We start from the raw sequence: 23,701 nt of genomic DNA, 5'->3' as shown, positions 1-23,701 counted from the left end.
ACCTTGCTAAATATTTTATTTTTTGTAATTACAAAGTGAAATTAATGGTGATCTTAATCTTGTCTTGTGGTGTTTATTGAAGAATTTAAGTCATGGCATGTCGGTTCTCTATATAGCTCCTAGCCTTTCATCAAAAGTGGCAGATTTGGGTCCTGTGCTGCCTTTAAATCGACAAAGCTTCATAATAATTAAAAAACCCTCAAATTTGATGTCTTCAGTGTGACATTTCTGATAAAGTTCTTGAATGATTGTATAGAAACATTCGATGTGATATTAACCAGAGATGGGCTGTGTTGTTAACCATGGCCTTTTGGGGACAATAACAGTGTGGCTGAGATGTGTGTAGTAAGGTATGCATGCATGAATGACCTTTTCATCATCATGTGAAAATTCATGGGTTGTAAATTGAAAACTAATTGCTGTGATTGTTAAGAGTGAACCAGAATCAGCAAGCTAGGATTAGAAGCTTCACAGTTGGCACTTTGGTCACTTTGCACATGAATACTTTAAGATTTTTATGACTTTTACCCGTTCTCATTCATTTTGTAGATAGTGGTAGAGAGACTTTCCTAGCAATCACCTCACTCTGTTCATGTTCCATTTAAAGTAACTAATTAGTACGACACTACATGATTCTGTTTGACCAATTTCTAGGCCTTCTCGCTTCCGTCTATAATCATAAGAAAAAAGGGAACAATTTGGAATGCTAAGCTGAGCTGATAATTTAAATTCATGTAAATACTTATGTTTTTCTCTGTGGTTAGAATTAAAATTTTCATGCCATTCTAGTTGCAAGTTTTGCTAAAAGTTATAGCTAAATTTTGTGGTTCGGTTTGACTATGCTTTATCTTTTTTTTTTTTGGTCTTTTCAAAGATGTCCTTCATATTCACGATTATGTGCTAATTCAGGTGGCGTATGGTGATGTCTACATGCTTGATGATGGGGTAAAATGGAAGCAACTGCCATGCATGCCAAAACCAGATTTGCATATAGAACTGCATGGGTTAATGTAAACAATTCCATTATTATTGTCAGAGACACAACAGAGAAGCATGCTATGACCAAAAAAATGGTGCTGGTTTGTGAAGTAATTCGATTCAATTTAGACACCTTGGTATGAACCTTGTTCCTGCTTATTAGCTTTAGTAGTTGTAGGGGGAAGATCTCTTCTCCAAGGTTTCCCATTCTTTTAATAGTCTCTTTTATCATGAACTGATAACACTTGAGTCATAAAGCCTTACTGCATTGTTGAGGTGCTACTTTCATGCTCAAAGGCAGAGACAAGAAGATGGTTAATGAGCAGCATAGGGCACTGATCATGTACACTTTTGTTTCAACTTTCAAGCTATGTAGAATGGACAATCCCAATCCCATTAAAGAACTTCTGAAAGTCTAGAATATAGATGTAGGTGAACTAATGGAATCTCTTGATGGTAGTGTCACAGATACAATGTGGTAGAGCAGGTGGAAGCATATGTCTAGAACTGTTAGGTGCAAATCTCAGCCTTAGAATAACTTATACAAGCACGAGAGATGGTGGTGCTGTTGCATCATTTCCTTTAATAATAAAAGCATGCAGATCCATGTATGATATGAATTACTTTTCTCAGATAACCTGATATCAATATTTTGGTCATTCTATTCTTGTAAACATCACTGACAGATTATACCCTAGACACCAATTATCAGAAATATTACTTGTCTAATTTTCCCTATCCATTTTGTTAAATCTGTCTTCTGCAAATAGCAGCTTAAGAAAGCTTCATGAAAAATTACATGTTCTGAATTTAGAGCAGACTAGAACATTTGTAAACAATAGATCTTCAGTGGAATTCAAATCATCCAAAGGATTTTAATTGCAGAGGTGACACTAAAATTCTAAAGGTTTTCGAGCGCTGAGAGGGAAATAAACGTTTGGACACTTGGTCTCAGTTGGGAAATTCATATCGTATGATCTGGAAACCAAGTGCTATACTGTCCCAGCTTTTTTTCTCGATTAAAGAGAGGATATTTATGATTTCTTATTAGTTCAGATTGTGTTTGAGCTTTTCATGCTGATAGAAGTTATGCAAAAGGTTCTTAAGATCTACTAGAGTTGCTAAAGCCAGATTTAAAGGTTGAAATATTTACATTTAATTTGATAGGATAAACTAAATCTTAGGTTTCTTACATTCTTATATTCTTGCTCCACACCACCTCTACGTAAGGGGCAAAATGGTATCCAAAAGAAAGTGTGGATGATTAGTTGATCAAGTTTAATGAAGCCTTTTGGTGGATTTTCTACATCATTTTAGCAGTTAAGGATTCCCAAAACCTATACTATGTACTTCTTTAACGGAAGCTCTCATCTACTTGATCATCCATTGATACTTGTCACGCCCCAAGGCACAAGCCAGAGATGTGGCTACTGCCACACACTCAAGCGAGTACAGCTTTAAAAGCATGCAAGGCTCCAATCCATTTAAATACTGAACATGTACACAGGTAATGATATAAATACTGAGCTAGCTAGATCTCCAATAGTAATTTAATATGTCTATCAAACCATTTATAGAACCTCAAACAACATAATTTGCAAGGTTCTAACTCAAAACTAATTCTCAGTACTTCCAACATAACCAAAAGAATTCGATGAGCCTGAAAATTCTCATGCAAGTTTCAGGAAGCAAAGCTAAAATAGATTAGGTCAGGTCTACATTAAATCAATTGGCCTTGCTTGAAGCACACTCCAGAAAAATAAGATAAAAGTGTAGCCTTGACTCAGCTTGCTAGTTCCAGTGGCTCGTGACCCCAAGGTTGAAAACCCTCCAGTCTTGAATTGGCCAAGCCAATGCTAAAAATTCTATAGCTCATCCAGGATTGGCTCAGTTGCAACCTAATTTTGGACAAATCAGCTGGCATCATTTCATATCGGAGAAAAAGAACAAAACTGAACTTTTCCACTTTTGAGGTCCAAAACATCAGCCATACAAATTTGATACATTTTTGCGGAACTGAAATTTTAAATCTGGAATATCAAATCTTGTGCCAAACACTTATTAGTTTTTTGGGGGAGAAAAAAAATCTTGTGTGAAATTTTCATCAATGGATTAGTTCTCATGTCAAATATATTGAAGTGTCATGTTGTAGCAAATATTTGTCATCCAATCAACATCATATATTGTTGCTTTTAAATATTCACTATACTCTGTAGAGTTGCCAGTTTGTCATTAATTGTAACCTGTTCCCCGTAAGTGCATGGAGGACATTGAAGATTCAATGCATAATGCAGAGACGTGGGATAAGTTTTGATACGTTCTTCTGAAAAAAAAAAAAAAAAAAAAAAAAGTTTCTCAGAGATTCTGTTTATTGCGATCATATTTTCATCATGATCTTAAGATTGGAGGAATGCATGATGGACAGGAATGGTCTGTGATTGGGCGAATGGCTTTCCGCATCAAGACTACCTTGAATTCAGGAATGGCTGGTTATATTTTATATCAGGGCAGCGAGACGAGGGACATAACGACCCTGCTCCCAAGAAGGTAGCAGGATGCATGTGGAGAACGAAGTCAAGATGGTAACTTCTACCCTGATCCAGCCCAAATCAGGTTTTATTGAGCTTTGTTCAGTTTGTGGCAGTCGTCAAATTATTTCATTGGTTTTTATGGGTTTATCTTCCCTAGTATTATATAGGCCGCCAAACAAGAGTACCGTATTTCTACAAAAAAAAAAAAAAGAAAAAAGAAAAAGAAAAAAGAAAGAAAAAAAAAAAAAGGTGGGGGTACTATATTAAGCCAACCAAGCACGTTCGTCCATTGTAGCCACCTGAATTTTTGCATGTATCTTATATTTGGTCACTCACATTGTTTGCCTTGTTAAGTTGCTCAGTGCTAGTAATCTTTTTAGGGAACTTGTCGCCCCCCAACCCCCAAAAAAAAAAATGTTTAACCTTTTTTTTTTTTTAATTTTGTAGAGGTGGAGCGTTTTTTTTTTTTTTTTTGTGTGTGTGTGTGTGTCAGCGGACAAAAATGATCTTGGCCTCTGTCATGCTTGTTTGCCCACGTATGCTATTAGTCCATGTGCAAGTTTATCGTAAAATTTGTGCAAAATGATGTCCAAAGCTTATGTAAATTCTCATATAAAATTACGCAGTCTAAACTAAGAAATAAGTTTATCATAAATGTGTATAATTGAGCCTAGAACTTGGGCACCGCCATGCATTGTGCAAGCATGGTCCGCGTACTGACATCAGACAAATTAAGAGCATCTCTCTCTCTCTCTCTCGTGAAAAATATCACATACATGATGACACGCCTCACCAATTGCTATTGATGCTCAAGAAGTGGGTGGGCATAGGATAATTGCGTTTAACGCATCCGGATCCTTTATGAATCCTCCTTGACAGCTGGACGTCATGTTAGCAGGGGAAAGCGAAAGGCGTGCTTACAGAGATGATGGAAGGTCTGAAAGAAACTTAAGAGAAGGAAAAAAAAAAAAAAAATTGAAGACAGAATAACTTTTGATGCCCGGTGTTTTATCAAGTTTGACTCATTTGATTCATAAGGGAAATTTTTTTCCAGTAGTATTATTTTAGAAAGCTAATTTTTAAAAATATAATATTTAAAAAAATAATTTTGACATATATAGTTGATCACAGAAAAATAATTTATTCCAAATGATCTATGTCGAAGAATACTGCATAAAATAGTATCTATTATATTCTTAATACAAAAAAATCTTATCTTATTTTGCATATTATCATTATTTATAAATAAAAATTTATAATAGTTAAGGATATTTTAGGCTGTAGATTGCAGTGGAGGGTTTGACCAGGACTTATTCTCATTGGACCAAATAAATTTATTCATAGACCCCAAGATATTGTTTGGCAGGATATCCTCTCATTATGGAGGAACGTAAGTTAATAGTTTAGAAAGACTAATCAAAAAATGGGTTGTCATTTGTCTCTGTAGTTACATTACATCATCTTATGAAACATCAGGTTCCTTCGAATATGTGCTTGTAATTGAATACTGAAGCACACGGAAATGAAATGACAAGCAATGGGTCCTTCCGGTGTATTTACCATCTCAAAATCATATGCATGATAACCCATCCAGGACTATGTAACAAAGTAAATTATATTCATTTGCGTACCAAGATTTGCCATCGTGACATTGAAACCTTTACCGATAAAATCCTACAATATTATTGATATACGATTCGATACGATACTATTAGTATAGAATGGTATGGTACATCAATGCAATATTATAGTGTCAGTATAATTCAATATAGGATGTACAGCAAATCTTGGTGCATTCCAGAGGTTGCGGAATGTGCTGCACTTCTTCTTCTTTCACCGGTATCAGCACGGTTAACTAACGCACTCTCTCAACTAAAATGCTATGGATCACTGTTAAGTTACACAAAATGTTCCTTCTGCTGATGTAGCACCAAGCGGTCATCATGACCCACCCCTTGTGAATCACGGTCAACGCATAACCACACGGATCTTTCTCCTCGTATGCTCCTCCTAATTATACTAGCTAGCCAAGCTCATCCATATAAACTAAACTACTTTATCCATTATCAACCTCCCATGTTATGTGATTCCGACATGTAACCACCAAAACCTAACATGAACGCAACTTTTTTCTTCATCAGGAGTTGCTCTTTCGATGTTAATCCCAAGGCAACTCTTTAATATCCCAGGGTAGTTAAAGCCCCACTACTATATACTTCATTTTTCTCCATACCTCTTAATTAGTGCAACCTATTTCATGGTTCCATGTACCCAACAATCGCATAAAATTCTTTCATGATGATGAGTCAGGACTCCGTGATGTTTTTCCGAAAACATGCAATATCTGCAATATTGACCTCTAATCAGCGTGATCGGGGACTCAGCTCAAGCCCACCAATAGGTCAAATCCCAAGGCCCCACCTGACCTAACATTACCGCAGCATACTTTCACATGGCCGAACTTGACCTAACCTACATTCTTGACCCAAGTCTACCCAAGCCGTGGCGTCTTCAGAAGAACTTGAGAACCAATGGCAAAGCGGCCAACCACTCTTGCGAAGAGACCGAAAAATTGACCAGCATCCAGCCAAACTTAAAGGACCCTCGATCCAAACCTCGCCTATATAAGGGTCGTATCCGACCAATTTATCGAATCTAGTCCGTTTGTCACACACCTGATTGTCATTTTGCTTTTCAAAGCACTCTGTGCGACAAAAGTATTCCCATGGGACCACCATCAATCACCACAAATTCCTCACGCATGCATCACCATACATTCTGACAAGGGCAAGACTACAACAGTGATATAGATGATAACAAATGTAAACAGTGTCATAATTCTTACTCTATTAGGCTCCCACTCAGAACCTCAGGTCCTCCTATAGCCCCCATAGGCCACGGCAACAGCATCTACTCCAGACTTGAAGAGCTTTATGCATCAGTATTTGGAATCAGAGACTGATAGTAGACTAGTAGCCTTCGTATGAGAAAAGATTCAGTGGAGCCCAATATAAAGACTTCCCTCCTGAAAGCAATGTTTGAATATTGATTCAGCTTTTATTCCAACCATTCTTATGGGTTATGAATATTCAAAGGCGACCGAGAGCACCTTACGTATCGTCAACCTGTGACCGGTTCCACCATCTTCTTTCTCCAGAATTCCATGGGAAGCAAAGTCCTTATTCTTGAACGCGTTTAGGAACCAATGTTGCTGATATTTCCTAGCTGCCATGGACCCTTCTAACAATCTAAGAGGTTTTACCGTCCTCCAAGTCTGACCCCAACAACCCAGTTCAAAGATGAACGCACGCAAAACAAAAGAATAGAGGACAGGCTAAAGAATGTTTAATTGATAGAACACACTTTTTTTGGGTCATGACTGTGGTTGCGACGTAGCAGCATAGATTTGGTAGGAATTGTCTCAATACAACACTCACTACACAAACATATTTCTCAAGGCAAACTTACCACACAAACATATACGCAGCATCGCAGTTCACATCCAGGAAACATGAGAACACATACAATAAAGCAAATAGCCAAGGTTTTAAACTTCCTTAACAGTCACGAGCAATCTGAATACTTATTAATATAGTCAGAAAGAAACCATTAAAACCAAAACTTTTTAAAGCATGTGCAGTATATCCCGTCGTGAATTCATGATGCAACCTAGAAAGGTCAATGGAAATGCATATGGATAACCATGCCAAAAACCTGATATGCAACACAGGGTAATGTCTGTGAGCTTACGTACCTCATTTACTTTCTCAAGATGGAAACCCAATCAACACTGATTTAACAAATAAACAGCTATCATGATGGAATGGAGACAGAAGGCAGAAGCATGAAAAATGAACCTCCTGAATAGATAGTATATCAGATAGTCTTCTTTTAAGAAACAAATGTGAGATATCAGCACAGTTTGATCAAGGGCTAACTTTACATGTTCGGTACAATCAGTATATATTTGAACCCACCTGCCATTTAGGACCTCCCCTTCCATATTTCATGTTGAAGGTGAGTCTCTCTTGTTCCTTGGGGGCATCAAGTTGTTGCAGCAGAGAAGTATTAGAGGACTAAGCCATAAAGAATATACAATAGAGTAGAGCACGGAAATGAACCTATAGAAAGCAAATGTCAATACCAATTTAAGTTGGCTTTATGGTAGTCTGAACATCTAACCACAAGTTCTTTTTTCTGGCTAACAAACCTAATTACTTGTCACAAGCTGGCTCTTTGGACCAAACCAAAACTTACGTTCTTGACATTGTGATCTCATAGAATTACTTCCAATACCAACTAAAGAGTCTCGGAGAGTCCACAATGAACATATATTTAAACCCTCATATCACAATGTAGGCTAAGCATGGGTTTGCTCTGAAATCCCAAGAGAACTGACAAAAGAACCCAGAGTTCCTATAATTCACTAAGGGGAGTCATAAAGCGGTAGGAAAATTGAAGGAAAATACAGAAAACCCTATGTTTCTGTGGACAAATCTTTGTTCGCAAGGGAAAGAGTACATTATGATGATCAGATTAAATGATTTTAGCCACTCATTTCATAAACAAGAAGAGTATGGTTTAATTTGTAGAAACCTTGTGCAATATAGAAAGCACTCAATTCCATCTGCACTTGTTCCTGTGCCTTGAGTGGGTTTGACTGCAACAGTCTCAATCCCGAGCATCTAGCTTCATACTTGATGTCCAAGGATCTAAACAGACAAATATTATCAGTTTCTTCTTTGAACACAAATAATGTGAATATTTCTATTCTTGTTCTGTTATAACAGCATAATGATAGAGTTACAAACTGATACAAATTAGCGATGGGACTCACAATATTACCAATGGATAAACTCTAAAGTACCAAAAAACACAAAAATAAAAGATATACGTGACCAACGTTTCTAAATGCTAATATTGCAATACCACTATAGCAGATCAATATTCCAATATTACAAACTAAACACCAAGATAAGACATCAAAAATCACCGTTAAGGGAGTTATAATAGCATACAAAAGAGAACTAGATGATTAGGACAAATAAATATAGTACACCAAATAGATAAACATTACTTACAATTGAATGCATATGAAGAAATAAACAAGAAGTAAAAAGTTGGTGAGCATGAACTATTAAGAAAACATCTATTTGCTTGTTCTCATGGTAGATGATGAAGCAGGTATTTGAACTTTGCGGAAGGAATTGATACATCGACAAAGTAACAGTATAAGTCAGTTTACAAGCTAGTGAACAAGAGAATTTATGCGAGATCACCAATTAGATTTCAAACTGATTGGACCATGCAAAACTCATGTCTTGGTGGATTAAGGGAATTTAGAACCTTTAACCAGGCCAAGTCAGGACACTAGCCTTTGCTATTCCAATGATGTATCTTTGGCACAACAAAGATTCTCATGTTACAAAATATTAAAAAAAAAAGAGCAAGAGTCGGTTTATTCCATCTGAAATGTGTGTTGGTATTCTGTTGTGGCTGCAAGTCAAGAATACAGGTAATCAAGAACTTGTTTAACTTAAGAGCACAAGCATCAGGTGCGGGCATCTCATGCAAAAGGAAACTCGCATGGTAACCTGTAGAACTGCAGGTTAACTTTTAAAGAGAATATAAGCCCATGATACATTGCTTCATTGGTTGACTGAGTGCTTGAAACCTTGAATGTCATGGTATTTACCTTCAGATCATTATTGTCATCATCTTGTACTAGAAAACATATTATATGTGGGGAGAACCTTCAGATAATAAGGGCCTAATATCAATACAACGAAAGCTGAGTGTAAGGAATGCAACTTCAACGACAATGAAAATGAGAAACCAATCAAAATTAATTCAAAAGAGATGGCAGAGTGTGATCATTTTTATTTTTGTACAAAAGAATGGACAGATAGAGATGAGAATATTTTAAAGAATCACAGGGAATAAGTGAGAGATGCAAGAGCCATGTTAATTGAGAACAAACTGATAGAGAACCAATTAACATAGTAATGACCAAGGGTTTAAAGTATTCAATGCCGGTGGGATGTTGAACTACTACTTGCACAGAACATTTTGTCCATTCTGAGCCATGGCAGTGCATGGCATGCTTGGCATCCACTATCATGATCACATGCCGGGTACTAATAGGCAGCCACCATCGTGCTAGCATTGAACGAGGAAAAGGCACAGGCACAAGCACAACATGTGTGGTGTGTGCCATGCCATGCCAACCAGCATCTAATCCATGGAAATAGCATGTAGAACAATGATAGGAGGAGGTTCCTGCAAGGACAAGTGCTTAAATATGTACTGAAGGTTGTAGGAAGCAACTAAGAAGACCTAAGGTAAAATAAATAAAAAAGTAATAAGAAATACTTTTGAAAGCCTGCAATAACACCATGTACAACCCTCAACAAGAATCACTACTCAATGAGAATTCGTCAAGCCAAATTGAGTAGTCAAGACAAAGCTTGAAATTATGGTTATTAGAAAAACAGAAGGCTGGATGCGGACGGCCACTTGTGCCACATGACGATGCTCTAAATGAGTTGCAAAAAATTAAAATGAAAGCAAATGATGCACTAGATTCTTTTTGGTTGCGAGTAGAGGGTGGATGGATTATGATATCCAACCTCACATTCTCATCTCATACAAGGATTGCAACATCCTTGCACTAAAGTAACTGGAAGCTCCTAAGATAACTGAGATGTAAGGCCATGCAGTATAAGGGAGCTTTTCTTTTTTTTTTTGGGCGCCTGTGCGGAAAGGAAGTGAAAAAGATAGGAAGGGGCGCGGCAGATAAGGCCAGATCAACAATGTAAAGCTACACCACTGCGACATTTAAAGAGCCGTAAAAAAGTAATAAATTTGCAATCAATAAACCCCTGCCTCTCGGTCGCTTTGAAGTAACAGAACACCAAGTACACGTCAGATCATGTTGAAGTAACATGACAGAAGACCTGTCAGGTCGAGAAATGCTGTCACTTCAAAGTGACAAAAAGGAAAAATAGCCTAAACTTCCAAAGAAAAAAAAGGAAAAATGAAAAACAAACTAACATCAAACGCTGTTATCCAGCCAATCGCAACTCATAAGCCAATAATCGAGAAGAAAAGCAGAAAAGACATGACATTTGATTTATTGCTCAAAAAGAAAAGCAAGCATCAATGGAAAAACTGAACAGGAAACTTTATTAGACATTAAAATCCACCAATCTTGCTTGGAGTAGTCCATATGGCAACAGTTTCCCATAAATAGAAGACAAGATAATCAGCAACTGACAGATATAACAACTAAGACTATGAACAGGCGATTGCAGCAACCAATTAACAAAGTAGCAGCATAGTATCACAGGGCAGAACATAGTTACATACTGCACTAGCAGTGAGTTCTAATATCTACCAAGAAAGTAAGCTACAGAGAAAGCTTTGTTCAACACATGATCCTTGACAAAACTAATTTGAATTCCCTCGCTTCGAGGGCAAAGGGCGTGTCACAACACCAACGAGGGAGCCCCGTGCCAGAAGCCTCCTCCACCGGGAAATTACAGTTCAAGGAATCAAGAAAGCTAAAGGACATGGTGGTATATGATCACACAACAGTAATAGCACATATGGATTAAAGTTATATAAGGACTTTTAAACAACAGCAAGAAAGAGCCTCCCATCTATTTGTGATCATCATCATACCATTTTCTTCGCTTCGAGGTAACGATATCCCCCATAGGATCGTGAATACACACCACGATCATCAGCAGCAACTACATGGTATCTGGATCATCCTTGCCATAAACAAGAGGGAATTCGTCAAACTGCTCCGAGACATCACGGGCCTCTCCAATGGTCTTCAGAGACTCGTAAACCTGATACATGGAAGACCTCTCTTTGGGGTCGGCGACCACACACCCGAGAGCAACCTTCAAGAACTCCACAATCTCACCGTCATGTCCCCTCTCACGAATCGATTTATCGATGGCATCGGCAACTCGACCGGCGGCAGCGAGCTGATTAACCCAATCCACCAAGTTCCCCTTGAAGCCTTCCCCGGCCGCATTGCTGGAGATCTCCGTCGGCCTCTGCCCGGTAGCCAGCTCCAGTAGAACAACCCCAAATCCATATACATCCCCCTTGGTGGTGACCAGAGGATTGGTGGCATACTCCGGTGCCACATACCCGAACTCCGCGAAATCCCCACTCATGAACGGGCTCGTGCTGTGGCCGTCGCCGGCCGACGGCCTGACAAGCCTCGTCAACCCAAAATCAGTGATCCTGGCTTCGTAATCCTCATCAAGAAGCACAGCACTGGAGCTCATGCTCTGGTGGAGGAAGGGGACCTGGAATCCATGGTGAAGCCAGGCAAGCCCGCGGGCAGCTCCGACCCCGATTCTGAGCCTCGATGGCCAGTCGAGCTCCTCGCCGGCCGACCGGAGAACCGCCGACAAGGCGCCGTTAGGCATGTGCTTATAGACGAGAAGCCTTTCGTCCTCCACGACGCAGAATCCAAGAAGGGGCACGAGATTCGGGTGCCGGAGCTGCCCGATCCGGCCCATCTCCGCCCGGAACTGCTTCTCCGGCAGGATACAGCCATGGAGCCGCTTCACCGTGAGCGCCGAGCCGTCGGGGAGCACCGCCTTGTAAGAGGTCCCCGTCCGACCGCTCCCAGCGGTGACGATGTGATCCGGGTGGAAATCCGCCGTCGCCGCCATCAGATCCGCCAGCTTGACCTTCACGATCGGCTTCTGGAACAGCGAGACCGGAACCAGTCGGTTGTGCGAGCTCCGCAGCCGCTCCGCCCACCACCGGCTCCCATCAAGCCTCCCCGCATCACGACCATCACTCTTCTTCTTCCTCGCGGAGGGCGTGCCGGAGAAGCACCAGCGCCAGACGGCAAAGGCGAGGAGCAGGGAGGCGGCGGCGCCGAAGACGCCGGCGGCGATGATTATGATGAGACTCTTGCGGGTGAGGCGGCGGCCGCAGCCCGATGAGACGGGGCGGCCGCAGAGGGAGGGGTTGTCGGCGAAGGAGGAGGAGTCGAAGGAGGAGAGCTGGGGGGGGATGGGGCCGGAGAGCTGGTTGCTGGAGAGATCGAGCCTCTTGAGGCGGGTAAGCTGGGAGAGAGACGCGGGGATGGGGCCGGAGAAGGAATTGGAGGAGAGGAGGAGGGTGTTGAGGAAGCGGCACTTAGAGAGTTCGGGAGGGATGAGGCCGGAGAGGGAGTTGGAGGAGAGGTCGAGGGTGACGAGGTAGGGGAGCCAGTCGCAGAGGCTGGAGGGGATGGGGCCGGAGAGGGAGTTGGAGGAGAGATCGAGGGTGGTGGCGGTGCGGCAGTACTGGAGGGCGGAGGGGATGCTGCCGGCGAGGGACATGGAGGGGAGGCTAAGCGCGATGACGCGATTCTCCTGCGGATTCCAGCAGGAGACGCCGACGAAGTTGCAGACGAAGCCCACAGTCGTGTTGGCGAAGTTCCAGTTGAGGCTGCCGTTGGGATCCAAGGACTCCTGCACGCCCCGGAGGCAGTTGACGTCGTTCTCGTCGGCGGCGAAGGCGAGGAGGAGGAGGAGTGGGAGGAGGAGGAGGAGGAGGAGAGGGATGGCCCGGCGGCGAGGGATCGCCATGGAGGATGGAGACGCGGCTGCTGGACTGGGGCCAAAAAAAAAAGAGGAGGAGATGAACGCGGACACCAACTGGGAAGAAGGGTTGGGAATGGGAGAAAAGAGGGATTGTAAGCTGGGCTTTGAGAGTCGTGCCGGCTGCTAAATTTGACTCGGGCTGGAAGGCTGGTGGGAGAATGGGGGAAGGTGGAGAGCCATTCCGGCCTTTTCAGATAGGAAGCGATTCTTTGTGCACCGCGCGCGGTGTAGAAATTCAGCACCGCGCGCGGTGATTGGTCACCGCGAGGGGGGGAGTCGGGGGAAAAATTTTTTTTTCGCGAGGTGGGGGTGGGGTAGGTTCCCGCGTTCTGCACCGCGCGCGGTGCAATAATAATTTCGCTTTCGGATAATACAAGTTGCGTCGTTGCGTGAAATAGTGTGGAAGACCAGGAAACCCGCACCCACGCCTCCACCCTCAATTAAAATTTTATGAGTTTGGAGACGGATAAACTAGGGTCTCGCGGATGGTACTGCGGTTTTCTTGGATTAAGAGTGACCACAGTCCAGAGCCACCAAGCTGTGAGAAAAAATTAGATATAATAAAAGAAATCTCGAGAAATAGATTGCCGGTTTTAGAAGGTTAATCGGCACGTTGCTCCCTTTGTGGTAGATGCGGGAGCACGTTGGACCTTTAATCCGCAGTTGCTGAAGGTTATGGTGGTGCTTGGAGAATGAGCTTCCAAATGATTAATTAATTACTTCGATTCAAAGCTTAGATGGGATATCTCAGGAAACATCGGGATGGAATATCATCTCATGGGTCGAGAGGGAACTATCTCATCATCATCTCAACATCCTGATCTCAGTGTCAAATATCATATCAGTATGAGACGGGATGACAGCATTGTTCCATGAAAAAATTGAAGCAACTTTCTTATATAATTTAAAATATTAATTGATTAAAAATGGCTGACAATAACTTTTCACCACGTACTCGTTGGGCTATATTTTTGATAGTATATGTGATAATCTAATATTTTTTTTAAAAATAAATATTTAAAAAATATTATTTGAATTCATTATTATGCATTAAAACCTTCACAATAAATAAATATGGAAATTATTATATAAATCACATACAATTTAAATTAATATCTTCATCCATTATTCATATCCATTCATATACAATACGATCGATCTGTAATTAGTTCAATAAATTGATACTTTAGTATCCCCTAGTCAATATAAGTTATAAGCTGGATCCATACCGATATTATTTATAATAATTTAAATTATATATAAAAAAATTAGATGAAAGATATTATTTGAATTTTTTAATTTTATATAAATATTTAAAATATTTTTAATGAATGATAGGTCTGAAATTAAATATACGTAAACATGAATCCTCTTAGCCTGGCATGTTTTGATTGGTTTCATCTTTCATGCGCTCACAATTTATGAATGATTATAAAAATAGGTTTCATGATCTGATAGCCAGATATAATTTATTTGCTTCCATTGTCATCTCCAATTGAAAAGGCTTGCGTGCTTGACAACATGACAGACCTCTATTCTTTGATATTTGTATTGGCAGCTATGCAAGTGTCTATGGCACTCCTACCCTTCTCCTTTGATGGTTTAATTACACTATACAACTACTATGGCAACTATTATAAAAAAAGTAACTGCTTTTGACTTGACATTTCTAGATTTCTATAGTTAATGAATTGAAGGAAGCTTATAAAGCCAAAAAGCCCAACCTAAAGATTGCTCTTTTATCAGATATCGCTACCATGATCAGAACTTTTCCTTTTTATGGAAATTATGAACCCAAACTTTGAGGATTTACCATACTTTCAGATCAACCAAAATGCAGTTTACCTATCGTTGATGTCTCTATCTCTCTGAGTACGATGAATAGAACAAGTTTTATATTAAATTCTTACTGCCATAATATTTTATCAAACCGGATTACTTCAAAATAGGAAAAAAAAACAGGATCCTAGATCATGCGTGTGTTAGATGATAAGATTCCATCCACATCCTTACAGAAAGTTACGTATCATGCCATGGGAGAGCATTTTTTTTACTAATAGAGAGCCGATGGTGACTACTCTATTGTTTTCTTAGCTAATATAATGATGAAATGATAATTTTCAAGCAAATGAGCCCACTATAATGAGTATTTCAATAAAAATTCGGAGATTAAGTGGAATTGGTTAAACCTATGGTGGAGGAGGTGTAGACTTTAGTTCCAATCGGTTGTTCAGTCAAACAACCATGTCTTACTAAGCTCGGATATCTCATTCCACGTGGAGGTGTCTTTTGAATCCGATCGCTTTGGCAAGATCCAGAAGGGTAGAATCGTAAGGAATCATCCACGTCATACGAGGTACATTCCAGTGGGTCTCCAAAGCGGACAATACCTTCACGTCGGGTTGGATATGGGTTCTAACCTCATAAGCCTGGCTTGACTCGACCGCAACACTGATGGCCCGTGTAAGTCTTTCCCAGTATGTAGTGGTTTCCTGATCGGGAGGGCCATTGTTGCGGAGAAATATGGACTTTAGTCCCACATCAATTGTTGTTCAGGCAACCATATCTTATTAGGCTTGGACACCTCTCTCCTACGTGGAGGCATCTTTTGGATCCGGTCACTTTGGCACGGTCGAGGAGGAAAAAGCCGTGAGGGTCACCCACGTCGCATTCAGTACATCCGATGGGCTCCCAAAATGGACAATACTTTCACATCGAGCTGGACATGGGTTTCGATCTTATGAGCCTGGTTGATTCGACCGTAACAAAACCCATCCTCGTAGCACATAAAATCCAGAGAGAAGAGGGGAAAAAAAATGTAGTTTAGTTTATCTTAGGTGAATTGAACATTTTGCAACTAATTAATGTTCGAAGTATAAGACAAATCAAGCCACCACAGGTATCTTACAAATTATTGAACGGTTGTGAACTCTTTTAAGAATAAGACCACATGCCATATCATCAGCCCTGCTAGTGTTGTTTGGAGATTGAGGAGACGGTCAACAATATTCTCCTACATTAATCAAGAGCTCGCAGGTTATGACAATCCTTGGAATTATTATGGCCCCCATTCCTTGATGCGTCGCTCAGGCATCTAAAAGAGGAATCTCAAAGCAGTAAAGTTGTTGCCAAGGTGGTCGTCACTTTGTTATATCAATTATCATTTTTGGTTGTTCAGGAGTGATTGTATGTTTAAAGGTATGGATCAGAGTCCTCTTACCAACATTATAAAAGCTCAGTCGCATGCCAACGAATTCATCTACGCTAATGTTGCTTGGTGATCTTTGATAGCTGGAGAAGACTCTGCCTCCATCACAATAGTCCTTGCATCCTCTAGGTTTGTTTTCCATAACCTATTTTGATGGCAGTGTAACTAATGGTGCTAGGTTTGTTTTCCATAACCAAAATTCATTGCAGGTAGCAGCAGAAGGATATCATCTCTACAACATTATAGTTCTATTAGTGGAGCTAACAAGAGCTGGGGAAGACATGGTCTATCTAGTCACAGCCTCAAAGTCCCTAATATTGTATAGAGGAAGATTCCAAGACGTGATAAGTTAGATTACAAGATTGTAGACTATATATGCTAATACTTGTCCTACCCTAATGGGGTTGTTGGTGCATTAAACCAGCCTCAAGATACTTGGCATCATCATACGAGATCAAAGAGATATCAATCTTAAAGCATCGGATCCCAGCATACCAATTTACTTGTTGGCAGATTCTGCTTGGTATTTTACCGAGTGAATAAAAGACCCTTATGTATTCTATTCGGACGGTCTTAGCTAACAAAAAAATGTTCAAGTCGGTATCTACCGACCTGAACCTTGATACCTTTATCTGAGATGAATGTTATGGCATTTCTATTTCACTTTGATTATCTACCAAGGTGAGTTGTTATTGGGATAGAACTGTTCTACAAATGCCACGGTGGTTTCCTCAATCAGAACACAACTTGCCACGATCTCATGTTCAGCTCATGTACACAGCTGTACGTCAGCTCATTTACAGATGGCTCTTTAACTGCCGAAAAATTTTTCTAACAACCTAACAAACTCTGAAATGGCCTCTCAATTTCTCTATAAATAGAGGGTCAGGGATCTTCCATCGGTAAGTTTTGCTCTTTGAAACTAGGAAAAACTTTGCTAGTAGAAAGTTGAGCTAGACTCTTGGCTCCTACCAGTTCTCCTCCAGTTCTATTCTACTTCTCTTGCTCTTCCACTCTTTTCCACCCCGATTTTCAAGGCTCAAACTGACTTAAGAATCAGAGGGTCAAGAACCAGAGGATCCTCATCCGATTTTTGACTAATTTTGCAGATTGAAAAATTTTTGCTAGGATCGCAAGGATTGCTCCAGCCTAATCTCACCCAAATCGATTCACTCTACTTCATATTTCAAGTCCTGCGGCAATAGATTGGCGTTAGAAGGAGGGCCTTCTGATTTCTTTTGTGAAAAAATGGTTAAAGCACGAGCTCAGCATCCCTCTCCCTCTGCTCCAGAACGAGTACCAAAGTACCATCGCAACAACTAATTGCTATTGATCCTCAGTAATTCAGCTTTTTTGTTCAGTAAGTTCAAGCCCTGACAACAACTGTCCAACAGTTTCAAAAAGAGGAGGAGCAACTATCTAAAGAGGCTCCTCTCCCAAATGCTTTGTCTCAGCATAGCTTTCAACCAACCCAGATGAACATCATATTGATGAGGCTGACGGTGAATTTATCTCCAGCACTGTGAAAGTTCAAAGAGGAGGTGACCTGGAGCACAAGGTCCTGAATCTTGAAAGGCATCTAATGGAGCTCAGATAGGAGGTCGATCTCAGAATAAAGATAATTTTAATCTTCGATCTTTTTTTTCTCATGAGATCTTGAGTAAACTAATTTTGAACTGGTTCAAGATGCCCATCATCAAGTCTTTTGATAGCTCTGATGATCCAATGGTCATATCAAGGGATATAAAGCCCTCATGGCTTTATAAGGGGCCTCCGATGTCCTATTGTACATTACTTTTCCTACAACCCTCAAGAAGGCAGTGAGGGTTTGATTTTCTGGACTCCCGCAAGGGTTCATCTCCTTTTTTGAGCAGCTTGGGAGATTGTTGTGTCACTTATTTTAGCACTAACATACCTCATTTGAGGCATGTGGATAGTTTTTTCTCTATTCAGCAATAGAAATGAGAAGATTTTTAAAATACATGGCTTGTTTCAATGCGGCCACTCTGGAAGAAAAAAAATTTAATGAATCAGTTGTCATGTCTGCTTTGAAAAGAGGACTTCAGAGCAATCGTTTGGTTTTTTCTTTGAATAAAATTTTTTTAGATACCTACGATGAGATGCTCGATCGGATGCATAAGTATGCCCAGACTGAGGAGGAAGTCATCTTAAGGTAGGCAAAGAAGGATAAAAATGAAAAAAAATGGTCAAGAAAAAAATGATGAGATGCAGCAGACTAAAAATTCAAATCGATCCCGAAAAAATCTGAGGTCAAGGAGTCTACCTTGGCGTTTTAATTCTTATGCCTCTCTGTCTGCCCCTGAGCTCAAATTCTGATGGAGATTGAAGGAGAAAGATATCTTTGATGACCTAGTCCTTTGAAGATCCTTTCAAAGAAGAGAGATAAATGAAAGTACTGTCACTTTCATAGAGATCACAATCACGACATCGAGGAATGCAGACAACTACAAGATAAGATAGAAACCTTAGTGCATCGGGGTTACCTCGATAAATATGTCAGACCGATCAAAATCAGAGAGTATAGACCTCCAGCAGAAAGAACTTCTGACGATCACAACCGACCAATTACTGATGTTATCAATATGATATTCGACATCCTATCTGGTACTGATGACCCATCCTCCAAGAGGCAGAGAACTGAAAATATTATTTTTTTTTCTAAAAATGATATCAAAGGGATTCAAACCCCTCATAATGATGCTGTCATCGTTTCTATAATGATAGCAAAGTATGATGTAAAAAGAGTTCTTGTTGATAATGGAAGCTCTGCTGATGTATTGTTCTATGATATTTTTTTAAAAATAAATCTGATCGGATAACTCAGGTGAATCAGTACTCCACTCATCGGGTACTCAAGAAATCTGATAGTAGCTAAGAGAGAAATCACTCTACCAATTATGATGGGATAGGATCCAAGGCAGTCAATAGTACAGCTCACTTTTCTGGTAGTCAGAGTGTCATCTGTTTATAATACTATCTTCGATCGATCTGGTCTCAATACTCTCAAGGCCATTATCTCTACTTACCATCTGCTGGTATGTTTGCCGACTAAGGAGGGAGTTGATGAGATGCATGGCAACCAGACGGTGGCATGACAGTATTTTATGATTTTTGCTAAAATAAACTGACCAGCGAAAACTGTGCCAGTTGATATACCAGATGCGTTGGATGAGATCGAAAAAATTCGAGATAAACTGACGAAAAAGTTTGAAGCCATTCTTTTGGGAGATGATCCAAAAAAAATGGTCCAGATCGGTGTGAATTTTAAACCTGACTTAAGAGAGAAAATGATCAAATTTTTATGAGCAAATGCTAACATTTTTATTAGGTTGGCTTCTGATATACCTGACATCCCTGCCGATGTGATTATTTATAAACTAAATGTGGATCTAAATTTCAAGTCGGTTCAGCAGAAGAAAAGAAGTTTCATTCCCGAAAAGGCAAAAAGTCATTGATAAGGAAGTTGACAAGCTTTTAAAAGCAAGATTCATCAGGAAAGCTCATTATCCAAAATGGATAGCCAATGTTGTTATGGTCAAAAAGACTAATAGCAAATGGAGGATGTACATTGACTATAAAGATCTCAATAAAATTTATCTGAAGGATAATTTTTCTCTACTAAGAATTGATTAGCTTGTAAATGCTACCTCTGGTCACAAGCTCCTCAGTTTTATGGATACTTTTTCAAGCTATAATCAAATCCAAATGGCTCCAGAAGATGAAGAAAATACTATTTTTGTCATCAAAAGAGGTTTGTATTATTATAAAATGATGCCTTTTGATCTTAAAAATACACGTGCTACATTCCAACACCTCGTCAATAAAATTTTCACATAACAAATTAGCTGAAATATGAAGATCTATATTGATGACATGATAGTAAAGAGCACCAAGGAGGATCGGCATATTACTGACCTGAAGAAAGCATTTGGAGAACTTAAAATGCATCAGATAAAGCTTAATCTCAACAAATATACTTTTGAAGTTGGCTCAGATAAATTTTTTTAATTTTCTCATTAATCAAAGAGGAACAGAAGCTAATCCTGAAAAGATTAGAGCATTATTGAAAATGAAATACCCGACCTCTATTAAGAAAATCCAGCAACTTACCGGATGGGTAGCCTCAGTCGATTTGTTTTCAAGTCAGTTGAAGGATGCCTTTCATTCTTTAAAATATTAAGAAATATCAAAAATTTAACTTGTTAGGATTTGACACCTCGAGATTCAGCCCATATTGAGCCCACAGCGAGGTTCGCGGCAAAAAATGAAGTCCAACGAGACCAAGATCACCTGAAACGGAGCTCGGATGGAGAAGATACGAGCTTTTGAAGTCGGTACGAGAATCGAGGCGGCGGAGGACCGTCGGCGACCGACGGTGGGCGGCAGTGGCGCAGTCGCAGGGGGCGGCGCGCGGGACGCACGACCCAGGCCCACACGGGACGCGCGACCCAGGCCCACGCGGGATGCGCGACCCAGGCCCGTGGCCCCTTTGCCCCGATCCACCGTGGACCGGACGGTCCACAGTGGGACCTGTGGACTGCGTGGGCATTTCTCACGCATTTCTCGTGGTCCACAGAACTATTCCGTGGATCGGAGCGTGATCTAAGGGCCCAGGGGGCTCCCGGTCTTGATCCGACGGTCTGGGATGTTGATTTGGCTTGTTTAGGACTCTTAAACCTAATCTAATTAGGTTTAAACTCTGTTTAACCCTTTAAAAGGGTCCTGTGACGAAACAGAGAGACAAGGGTTTGGGTTTCTCGCCGTACAGCACCGTACGAACCCGAGAAGAGAGAGAGAGGCGGAAGCATTGCTGTGAGAGAAGGAGCATTCTGCACCTAATCTCACCCAAATCGATTCACTCTACTTCATATTTCAAGTCCTGCGGCAATAGATTGGCGTTAGAAGGAGGGCCTTCTGATTTCTTTTGTGAAAAAGATGGTCAAAGCACGAGCTTAGCATCCCTCTCCCTCTGCTCCAGAACGAGTACCGAAAGTGCCATCGCAACAACTAATTGCTATTGATCCTCAGTAATTCAGTTTTTTTGTTCAGTAAGTCCAAGCCCTGACAGAGTTGTCCAACAGTTTCAAAAGGAGGAGAAGCAACTATCTAAAGAGGCTCCTCTCCCAAATGCTTTGTCTCAGCATAGGTTTCAACCAACCCAGATGAACATCATATTGATGAGGCTGACGGCGAATTTATCTCCAGGACTGTGAAAGTTCAAAGAGTAAGTGACCTGGAGCACAAGATCCTGAATCTTGAAAGGCGTCTAATGGAGCTCCAAATAGGAGGCCGATCTCAGAATAAAGATAATTTTAATCTTCAATCTTCTTTCTCTCATGAGATCTTGAGTGAACCAATTTTGAACTGGTTCAAGATGCCCATCATCGAGTCTTTTGATAGCTCTGGTGATCCAATGGGTCATATCGAGGGATATAAAGCCCTCATGGCTTTACAAGGGGCTTCCGATGTCCTGTTGTACATTACTTTTCCTACAACCCTCAAGAAGGCAGTGAGGGTTTGATTTTCTGGACTCCCGCAAGGGTTCATCTCCTTTTTTGAGCAGCTTGGGAGATTGTTGTGTCACTTATTTTAGCACTAACAGACCTCATTTGAGGCATGTGAATAGTCTTTTCTCTATTCAGCAATAGAAATGAGAAGATTTTTGAAAATATATGGCTCATTTCAATACGGCCACTCTGGAGGAAAAAAATTTTAATAAATCAGTTGCCATGTCTGCTTTGAAAAGAGGACTCCGAAGTAATCGTTTGATTTTTTCTTTGAATAAAATTTTTTCAGATACCTACGATGAGGTGCTCGATCAGGTGCATAAGTATGCCCAGACTGAGGAGGAGGAAGCCATCTTAAGGTAGGCAAAGAAGGATAAAAATGAAAAAAAATGATCAAGAAAAAAATGATGAGATGCAGCAGACTGAAAATTCAAATCGATCTCCAAAAAATCTGAGGTCAAGGAGTCTACCTTGGCATTTATGCCTCTCTGTCCGCCCCCTGAGCTCAAATTTTGATGGAGATTGAAGGAGAAAGATATCTTTGAAGACCTAGTCCTTTGAAGATCCTTTCAGAGAAGAGAGATAAATGAAAGTACTGTCACTTTCACAGAGATCACGATCACGACATCGAGGAATGCAGACAACTACAAGATAAGATAGAAACCTTAGTGCATCAGGGTTACCTCAGTAAATATGTCAGACTGATCAAAATCAGAGAGTATAGACCTCCAGCAGAAAGAACTTCTGACGATCACAACCGACCAATTACTGATGTTATCAATATGATATTCGACATCCTATCTGGTACTGATGACCCATCCTCCAAGAGGCAGAGAACTGAAAATATTATTTCTTTTTCTAAAAATGATATCAAAGGGATTCAAATCCCTCATAATGATGCTGTCATCGTCTCTATAATGATAGCAAAGTATGATATAAAAAGAGTTCTTATTGATAATGAAAGTTCTGCTGATGTATTGTTTTATGATATTTTTTTAAAAATAAATTTGATCGGATAACTCAGGCGAATCGATACTCCACTCATCGGGTTCTCAAGAAATTCGATAGTAGCTAAGGGAGAAATCACTCTACCGATTATGACGGGATAGGAACCAAGGCAGTCAATACTACAGCTCATTTTTCTAGTAGTCAGAGTGTCATCTGCTTATAATACTATCCTCAATCGATCTGGTCTCAATACTCTCAAGGCTATTATCTCTACTTACCATCTGCTGGTACGTTTGCCGACTAAGGAGGGAGTTGATGAGACGCATGGCAACCAGATGGTGGCATGATAGTATTTTATGATTTCTGCTAAAATAAATTGACCAGTGAAAACTGTGCCAATTGATATACCAGATGCGTTGGATGAGGTCGGAAAAATTCGAGATAAACTGACGAAAAAGTTTGAAGCCATTCTTTTGGGAGATGATCCAGAAAAAATGGTCTAGATCGGTGTAAATTTTAAACCTGACTTAAGAGAGAAAATGATCAAATTTTTACGAGCAAATGCTAACATTTTTATTAGGTTGGCTTTTGATATACCTGATATCCCTACTGATGTGATTATTTATAAACTAAATGTGGATCTAAATTTCAAGTCGGTTCAGCAGAAGAAAAGAAGTTTCATCCTAAAAAGGCAAAAAATCATTGATGAGGAAGTTGACAAGCTTTTAAAAGTAAGATTCATCAGGAAAGCCATTATCCAAAATGGATAGCCAATGTTGTTATGGTCAAAAAGGCTAATAGCAAATGGAGGATGTGCATTGACTATAAACATCTCAATAAAACTTGTCCGAAGGATAGTTTTTTTCTACTAAGAATTGATTAGCT

General features: G+C 40.3%; 1 protein-coding gene across 1 annotated transcript; it reads right to left on the bottom strand.

The window, feature by feature from the left end:
* Window positions 1–10,829: 10,829 nt before the first annotated feature.
* On the bottom strand, window positions 10,830–13,250 carry LOC105038666 (inactive LRR receptor-like serine/threonine-protein kinase BIR2). The gene has a single exon (XM_010914542.4). The coding sequence runs from the start codon at window positions 13,115–13,117 to the stop codon at window positions 11,264–11,266; it is 1,854 nt and encodes a 617-aa protein (XP_010912844.3). The 5' UTR covers window positions 13,118–13,250; the 3' UTR covers window positions 10,830–11,263.
* Between the last annotated feature and the right edge of the window lie 10,451 nt (window positions 13,251–23,701).

The sequence above is a fragment of the Elaeis guineensis genome, chromosome 1 (genome assembly GCF_000442705.2).
Source record: "Elaeis guineensis isolate ETL-2024a chromosome 1, EG11, whole genome shotgun sequence".
NCBI classification, from domain to species: Eukaryota; Viridiplantae; Streptophyta; class Magnoliopsida; order Arecales; family Arecaceae; genus Elaeis; species Elaeis guineensis.
Note: the sequence above shows the minus strand (reverse complement) of the source record. Positions and strands in the feature narration are given on the sequence as shown.

What these genes read in the sequence shown, in the direction of transcription:
- LOC105038666 (XM_010914542.4), bottom strand. Translation starts at nt 13,117, where the DNA reads ATGGCGATCCCTCGCCGCCGGGCCATCCCTCTCCTCCTCCTCCTCCTC.